Here is a 9,806-nt window from a genome sequence, read left to right as displayed (position 1 = left end):
GCATCGAAATCATTCAGTATTTACACGTCACAGTTGATTCGATATTCCTCCATTTTTCTTCTCAAACTCACGTTGAAAGGGAACTTTTATTGTTGTCATCTCGATCACATTGGGAAATATTCTATTTATGCGATAAGAAATTTGAGGTGTCTGGTGCTCGTTAGTATACCTGTTTGGTTCGTCAAATACCGTCAATACAGTAATTTTGATAATAGAATATGCTTATGTAGGGTTGTTTTCGTGACAATGATATGATTGCACACTTAGTAATTATTTAGTGGTTACCAAGATAAGCTTAAACACAAATTACAATGAAATCGCAACATATTTATCAAGTTACTTTTCTATTTTTTTTATCGGCACTATATTATGATCTTGCCAACAGGAAAAAACTATAACCAATAGTCAAAAAATATATTCATTAAAAGATACAATATAGCCAAATCAAACACTCAGAAGGAGACCTTAGACAACGTAGGAGAAACACCTTCGTATGAAGTTTGATTGGGAATGTTCAAGGCCAAATACCTCATAACCACATACAAACATTCCTACAATCACAAACACCTCTCTCAACTACACACAGCTTACAACCACATACAAAAACACCAACAATCACAAATATCTCTCACAGCCACACATACCTTACAACCACATACAAACACACCTACAATTACAAACACCTCTCCAAGTCATACTCCTGCAATCACAAACACCTCTCATAGTCACACACACCTTACAACCACATACAAACACCCCTACAATTACAAACACCTCTCCCAGTCATACTCCTAAGATCACAAACATCTTTCAAAGTCACACCTCATAACAACATACAAACGTTCGCACCGTCTTACTTTAAAGTCTGATGTTATCTAAATGCATATTAGCTTATTGAATTTGAACAATTACTGGCATACATTAGCAAGCTTATTGAATTTGAACAATTACTGGCACACATGTGCAAGATGCATGAAGTAGGACGTAATTCATACTAGCATAACATATTCGTAAATGTTTCCTTATTCATTAATGTAGTTTTATAAATTATTATCAAAGATACGACAAGGCAAAAAGAAAGGACAAATATAGTAATCGGTCACAAACCCATTGTCTAAACAACTTCAAGTCATCGTGTCACTATATTAAAGTTATGAAACATGTTTCATCATAGCTTTTAAAGCTTACAGTAATTGGGTGCAATAGCTCGTATACCTATTTTAAAAGACCCTTTTAGTCACGCATGTTGTTCGTAGTGCGTTCACAGGCTGTTATATCATTTTAACATCTGGTGAAATCACACGTCAAAATGGATAATTCTGTGGCGGTATGTAGCGAAATGATATCAGATTCAGCTCCTAACAGATTATAAATTATTTGGTTTCATGTGATATGTGCAACATATTAGTAACATTGAGAATGATATGGATTTTTCTTTGAAGTACCTTCGTCCTGAAGTAGGCATTCGGATTGACTGTTTTTTGTCAACATATACTTTATTGATTACATAGAAAAGCTGTGGATTAAAACAGGTTGTCAGTGATTTGAATAGGCTTCCTTAAAGAGTCAACATAGTGAAGTGTGCAAATGTTCCATTCTTCTTATCAACATTCAATACATACAATTCATGGTCAAATAATAACAAAAGGAAAAGCAAATTGTGTCACACTTGTTATTGTCTTGGCAACTGAAATCATCATGAGTGTGGCTCGACGTCAAGTTGGAGTTGTTTTCAGCAATATGTAGATTGTCGACAATAAAAACGGGTTGACTGACAGAGGTGTATATTTCCAGTGTTTTTCTCGGGATAGGTCCACAGTTACAGCGATATGGCTTTATTAAAGATATGCTGTGGTAAGTACAAATACTGGCCTTGACTCGGACTGAATCCTATGTCAACGTTATAGATGTATATATGTATTACTTTCCGACAACTTTAGAAATATTACACAGTAAATATAGACCCTTAATCCAATAAACTCATTTTTAATTTTGTTTTCCATTTCTAGGTATTATGTTGTACGTTGGCTGTATTAGTGTACAAGAAATACAAGGGTTTGATGTCAGCAAGGATAACTTGAATACAACGACAGGCTCGTTGGCGTCATTACCGACTTCCTCAAAAATCTCTATATTCCATTGCACATCTAAGGACTTGTGTCATTGCCATAGTTCTAAAGATAATAGCATAGTGGCAGACTGTTCATATCTGAATATCGATGCGATTCCAACGTTTCATCCTAATGTCACTGTGATCCATCTGAATGGAAACAATATAAAAAATATTTCAGGTGAAGGAATTCCGGATACGGTTAAATACTTGGACCTATCGAGAAACAACTTAGACATGTTCATCGGATTTCCTTTTAAGGATATGAAACAATTACAATATTTAGATTTAAGTGATAACAAACTTCGATATACTAACGCAATTTACTCCGAAAATATATTTGAGGGATTGACTCAATTAAGATACTTGAACATACAACAGAATAACATTCATTATGTATCAAGAAACTTACATTTCCCAGTAAGCATTTCAAAACTGAATATGCTTGAGACATTACTTTTAGATGGAGTGGATTTATCCGGATTTGACGGAAGGTTCTTGCAGATGACTAAGTTGAGGACCCTTGATTTATCTGGGAACAGCGGAGTATGTCACCTAGGAAGATTAAGGTTCGATTACTTTCAAAACATGTCAAATATCAAATATTTAGATATCTCCAGTTGCAATATTCATGAAATTGACATTGGAACTTTTCGTGGATTGACAAATCTCTATTCGCTAAATATTTCTTTCAACGAATGTCTGACATTTCGAGTACTTCCGAACGTTACACATGATTTACAATATACTCGTATTCGTATTTTAGACATTAGTGGTTTACATTGTACGTTTGGACCTAGTACAGTTATATACAGGGAAGATGTTATACACCTGAAAAACACAAACTTAACACATGTGTACATTGACAATAATCGTTTGGTTATGCTTGATGTTGGCGTGGCAGGATTAATTCCTAAAACATTAGAATTCATATCAGCAAAATATAATAGCCTAACATTTGGCATATACATTATTGAGCTAATGTCGTCTTTACCAAGTATTCAAATAGTACATGCGGATTACCAAAAGTATTCTCACAATTTGCAATCGGGTAAAAGTGATTGTAAAGATTGGCGGGCACCACCATCGTCAGATGAGAAAATTTCCTTCAGCGTATCGACAGAGTTACTCGACTGTAACAGGAACCCTCTCTTAAAATTGCATCATGACAGTCATATTTTATCTACATATCCTCTGCCCCCTTCGCTTAGAGAACTTTACTATAGTTATAATGCTTTTGATTTTGAAATCGGTGCAATTGATTTTAGAAATATTAATCTCACAGTTATTGATGTCAGTAATAATTTCTTACATTCATGGAAAGGGACAATAGTAAACGTGCCATTTTTGAAATATATCGATTTATCAAATAATTACTGTACTCACATCTCTGAAAATTTCTTTATGGTCGAAAATGTCTTAGAGACACTATTAATTCAAAACAATTTATTAGGGTTGGTGCTCTACGAAGATGTTAACGGCAACATATTCAAGACTCTTCAGAGTTTGAAAATTATCAACCTATCTAGAAATCACATATATACATTACCGGCACTGCTCTTCAGAAACCAACATGAACTTCAGATACTGAATTTGAGTAACAACGCATTGAATGAGTTAAGTCTCGATATATCACATATGAAACATCTACAATATATCGATCTTACCCATAATCAGCTTAGAAGAATAAATCGGGATCAACGAGACCAGATAGATAGCTTAAAGGACAACAATTTAACCATTAATTTGCAAGGGAATCGTATGGACTGCTCGTGTGAGGAACTCGATTTCCTTAAATGGTTAGGTCGAAACAAAGATTTGTTTGAACATTTTCTAACATACAAATGTGCTTTCTCCAACGGAACAGAAATAACGTTTTCCAATTTTGATACAACCTTGTTGGAAATAAGTAAGTCGTGTGATAGTTATATAGGTATCATAGCAGTGTGTGCTTCAGTGATTCTGTTGTCGGTAACCTTTGTGATTTCTGGTATGATCTACCGCTACAGGTGGAAACTGCGTTATCTGTTTTACATGGCGAAGACCCAGTATCGTGGTTATAGACCCGTCGTTAATGCGGAAGACGATGATGACTACCTGTATGATGCATTTATATCATATTGTTCAGATGATTATATGTTCGTGGTAAAGGAGATGCTGATCCATTTGGAAGACAATCACGGGCTGCGACTTTGTCTGCACCAAAGAGACTTCATACCAGGGGAAGACATAGCCCAGAACATCACCAACGCTATCCACCAAAGCAGGAAAACTGTTATCATACTCTCCCGGAACTATCTTAATTCGTACTGGTGTATTTTCGAATTTAACATGGCTCGAATGGAGAGTATATATTCTAGGGGAGGCGACTCTGTCCTTTTATTGGTGTTCTATGAGGATATTCCGCCTCGAGATTTACCACTGTCGTTACTGGATATTATTGAGAGCAAAACCTATATCGAGTATCCCCGTGGTGACTTGCATGGTAATGTTGTGTTTTGGGACGAATTAGCGTCATCGATTTCTTTACGTGCGACAACTTCAGTTTGATGTTGTGTTTTATAAGGGTAGTTTGTAATACATACTCTTGTAAAAGGTAACATCTTATAATATCAGTTTTTTGTTTTGTCCTCTTTTTGTAAAGATTTTTTGAAACGCAATACTTGCCCGAAATGGCGGTCTCCTGCACGCATGGCTGTATCAGTTACTCGTGTTACCAAAATCATAATTTAAACCACACCCATAACAAAATCCAATTCTGAAAGCCTGTCGTTGTTATTTCTGCACGCCATTTTGTGTTCGGGTTTACAAAATGAACTACCTTGTTTTCAAAACTATTACGTAACTTTATCAGCACTAAGTTTGAGAGGGGTTTCCTCTCCTTAGTGTCACACATAAATAGCCTCACCTACTCAACATCATATATCGGTATACGTATTTGTCTAATTATGACTGAAATCGGACCAATAGTCTGTGTAAAGATGATCTTCTCCAGAAAGTACTTCGATCAAATCAAAGAGGTCTCAGATATCACTAAGTACACATTTGTTTTACCTGTACGATTTCATAATGCAGAAAATTGGAAAGGCCGGCTGCACTGGATGCTCACAAACATACTAATCTGAGCGGTATATATATTAGCAAAGTCTTTGTGTGGATATCGAAACAATTTTTTAAAAGAAATGAAATCGGCACTGTATGAACATGACCGCAAGTTGATCATCATTTTGATCTGTATGATTTATGGCTTCACTGAAGTTTCATTTTTATTTAATTTGGTTTTTTGAAAGATTTTAAGAAGACACTCGCCAACATAGCCACAAATACAAATGTTTTAACACGGATCTATCACCGTGATGTTACGTTATCATTGTCATCTTCATGTTCTTGTAGACGTCATAGGATCACCATCACCATCATTATGTGGTGGTCGTATGATGTGGTAACACACTCGTCTTTCCCTTTGCCGATCGGGGTTCGATTCCCTAAACCGATTAGGGTTTTCTCAAACAGAGAGAGAGAGAGAGAGAGAGAGAGAGAGAGAGAGAGAGAGAGAGAGAGAGAGAGAGAGAGAGAGAGAAAACTAGAAACTGGAAAGGAAATTATAGGAAAGGAAGTAATTATTATTTAAGAATAGGAGGTAAGCGGGAAGTGTTTGGTAGGCTGTGGTATTAGAAAAAATGCGCGCTTATGCATGACGATCATATCAAAGACTGGAGATGATGTTATGAAAATTATAACTATGTGAATTATGTTGAATCATGTCATTGCAAATTGTATGTAAACTATATAATTAGTTACATAAATAGGATGTATTATTATGTAATTTCTGTTATTTCTTTCTTTTTTTTCAAGTCAACATTACACATTGAAGATTTGTTATTACTGATCTTACCAAAATAAGGGATGTTTATTTATTTGATGAAAAAAATGTAGGATCGACAGCTGAAGATCGTTGGTTTCGCATTACCACACACAATACCATACAGTGATTCCCACTAGTCCATGTGAAGAAAGCCGTCACGAAAAATTACAAGGTACAATGTCTCAAGTGTTGTGCGTTGTTGCTGAACTCATATTACTAGTAGAATGCAGGTGTACATTCGAGGGCTCGCTGTGTAGTCTGAATAGGACGCACATGATATCGTAAATGTGTCATCTCACGGAAACGTCTAAATGATTTTCAGACTTCGATTCAGCAATGATCGTAAATGGAGGGATGTTTACAAAGAGTAAATTTCAACTACATCTATATCAATACAGAAGCACAATATCGTCTCGAGTATTTCTTAGAGGAATTGTTTTAAGATATTGCTTTTTCTCTCTTTTAGCTCATTTGTGTATATTGTGGCTTTAAAACAGGACAAGCACATACCAAAGTGTATAACATTTGAATAAAAGTTACGAGAGAATACTCTCCTTATATTTTTGATTATTAAATTAGAATGAGTGGAAATATCAATTATAGACATATAAATTTATTTCCTACGTTTACATCAAGCTTACAAATACATAAAAAATTTAATATAGATAGAGAGTAAACTCTGTCTCTGATTAGGATAAAAAATGAAAAATGTTTCTTTCCAAGTTCCTTAAACTCTAGAGTATTGTTATTCCATATGTCAGATGCTTAAGTAATAGTATGAATAACCTTCATCCACTTTCAATGTCATCGGGGTCAATAATTGGTAAAAAATGCGAAATCTCAATCTGCAAGGTCTAAAGGCTTATCATTAACTAGGTATACCGAGGTAAAATGTAAAAGAGATTGCGTGAATACAGTTTATTTTTTAATTTCACGCAAGGATTCTTACGTTTTTTCTTTTTCACTATTTTCTTTCAAATATGGATTGAGAAAGGGAGTGCATCATTGCGCAGCAACAATGTTATCATATTATATATACATAAATTTACATTCGTGTAAATCCATACCAAACCTTAAAATTGATATAAAACTCACTCTTACGCAAAACATAAATATGTTAAATAAAAGAAGGCAGAAACACGTGGGAGTATACATCCCTAATTATACAAATCTGATATAAGACTTGGATACGCATAAAGAAAGTGACAATTAAACCATTGTGTCTTCATTAAATGTGTCTGATTGTAATTTGGAGACAATATTGTTGATTTGAATAATAATACATCTTAAAACAACACAGACATTACAAACATAAATATGTCATTCTGGCTGTAGATTAATTATCAATGGGAAATCAACTAAGCATGAGTTTGTTTGTTGTTACCGGGGAATTCCATGGAATCCAATAGAAGTTCAAATTTACATGGAAAATGAACGCTATCAGCGGATATTGTCCGTGTTAAAGAATTTCCCACACTTTTTTCTCGGAGTTCCTTTTTTATCAGTAACCGTCCTTTCGTAAGGTTTTAAAAAAAAATCTGTCACATTATTGGAAAATTTCTACTAGATCTGTGGAAATTGTTTATTTTGCCTATGACAAATGTCTGTTATGTCTGTGGAAAATGTTGACTAAGTCCATTGACAATGGTTGATGGGGTCGAATATATGTGCAATGCCAATGCTCTCCAAATTCTATGGATATTTTTCTTTGGTGTCCATCGATTTCGAGACAAAGTCTGCAAATAATGTATGCCAATACTCTACGGAAAAAGTCTGCAGAATATTGGTAGTACTCAACAAAAGTCATGGAAAAATAATAGCTGAGTAGAAATGTCTCGGGTTGACATCTATGAAATATTAGTTATTTTCATATATGTACATAATGATAATCGGATACATATCCAGTATGGTATTACCAAGAAAAAAATTACCTGTCGGTTACAAAATGTTTAAAAACTGATTTCTTCTAATATTTCTACTGAAAGGAAATCCTCGGATGAGAACAGTTATAATGGCAAAAGTTTAAAAAAAATCCATCTCTAGTTTTGTAACGAAAGTAAAAGATTAGTGTAATGCAATTCACTGTAAAAATATCTAACTAAAATGTGTTAAGTTTTAGGTACTTAATGGAAAAATGAGCAAAGATTTGCATCTGTTGTCAACTTTATATACCAAAAGCATAGTGTAACGTAATAGCAAGTTAACTAAGTATTTTATACCTAAAACGGGATATCAAATATTTCGATCCTGTCTAGCCACAGAAAATATTTTGCCGAAATACCGACCGAGAATTTCCTGTCCTATATCTAGAGGTTGAAGACATTATCTGCATCAAGGAGACTCTCTACGTTTTGTACCAAGTCGTTTTGTGTATTTTCACTGTCTTTGTTCTCATCTATTGGGTTTTCCCAAACTTCCTCCAATTTCACATTGCCGTACCACATTTGTTATTTTTTCTTTCAAAAAGTTAATTGCCTTCTCAAGACGATCAGTATTCACACAACGATAGCCATATTGACTTTAATATGACAGTTTCCTCTTTAATTTAACTTGAATCGAATTGCTATCGCGTTCACATCTAGGTAAACTTCTGATAGACGTGCATATATTTGCAGGGACACATACAACTGAACCATAAACTCCATGCTATCCACCCTTCGGCGAAAGTATCATTTTCGTAAATGGTACAATAACTGATGTCAACTGAGTTTCAATGGGATTTAATCACTGAAGTTCGCATGGTGTATTGCAACCTCACACGGAATGTTCCCGGCTAACAATTTCCTGTGACAGATAAAACAAATCCATACAGTACACGAACACTGATGGTTTACCTCGGTTGAACAAGGATTGACATACCGCTCAGTGATACATTGTCACGCTACTTCAATACATTATTCCCCCTATTTGTTGTATCTTTGTTACATCTTTCGACCTGTTTCTTCAACAATAACTTATGACAGACGGAACAAATTGTGACCTGGAAAGTCCTTAATAACTTTTATAAACGTGTTAATTACAACACGTATAACATGTCTCTGTTTTTCGCAGTCATTTCTTGATATTTTTTTTATCATCCGACTCCTTAATGCTGTTTTTTTATGATTTATTTTTGCGTTTTTCCTATGCTCTTCATTGCTCTCATATTTTGTATTTGATGCAATTTTCACATTTTCTTCATGCTCTGCATTGCTCATGTCTTCTCTTTGATGCATTTATGACATCATATCTCTTTGAGTCAGTCTTTACGTTTTGTCTGTGTTCTGTGTTCGTATGATATTTCGTAATCGCAGCGGTTACTTTACTCTATGTAGATGATGTCTACTGCATATTTAGTTTTTGAGGATGACTTTTCTTCATAGATTTTGTACAGAAAAAATGAGCCGAACTGTACCATGAAAGTCAATACGTAAATTATAAACCTATTTCTTAGCATTACAGAGATGGTGATTTTACAATATTTCATAATCCATGGACAGCAGTTAAATTTGCAACTGCATGATACTTAAACATGTTAAGCTTTCCTAGAATTAATACTATATTAGAACCTTCAAATACATTAAATGTAGGTGAAATATGGAAAGCAAACAAAGACAATACGTATGCATTAATTTTTTCTGTTATTTTGTGATGTGATAAAAAAACATACAGACTATTTGTGTTAAAAAATAATCATAAACATGAAGAAGAGTTGAAAAAACAAAATATGAGTAGAAACTAACATCGATGGCTCTGCCAACATTTTGGAATGTTGATGTCTCAAAATCGATACCAAGACAGAGCAACAAGAATATAAAATCCCATATATCAATATATCTACAACTTGTATGT

General features: G+C 34.4%; 1 protein-coding gene across 1 annotated transcript; it reads left to right on the top strand.

The window, feature by feature from the left end:
• The first annotated feature begins 1,829 nt into the window (after positions 1-1,829).
• Positions 1,830-4,660, top strand: LOC132554956 (toll-like receptor 4). Its single transcript, XM_060219285.1, has 2 exons — positions 1,830-1,854; positions 2,010-4,660. The coding sequence occupies exons 1-2, from the start codon at positions 1,830-1,832 to the stop codon at positions 4,658-4,660; spliced, it is 2,676 nt and encodes an 891-aa protein (XP_060075268.1).
• The last annotated feature ends 5,146 nt before the right edge of the window (positions 4,661-9,806 follow it).

The sequence above is a fragment of the Ylistrum balloti genome, unplaced genomic scaffold (genome assembly GCF_031769215.1).
Source record: "Ylistrum balloti isolate Yb309-2 unplaced genomic scaffold, AGI_CSIRO_Ybal_v1 Utg370450, whole genome shotgun sequence".
NCBI lineage: Eukaryota > Metazoa > Mollusca > Bivalvia > Pectinida > Pectinidae > Ylistrum > Ylistrum balloti.
Note: the sequence above shows the minus strand (reverse complement) of the source record. Positions and strands in the feature narration are given on the sequence as shown.

Coding starts and splice junctions, on each gene's coding strand:
- LOC132554956 (XM_060219285.1), top strand. CDS start 1,830: ATGGCTTTATTAAAGATATGCTGTG. Junction 1,855..2,009: donor TTTATTAAAGATATGCTGTG/GTAAGTACAAAT, acceptor TTCCATTTCTAG/GTATTATGTTGTACGTTGGC.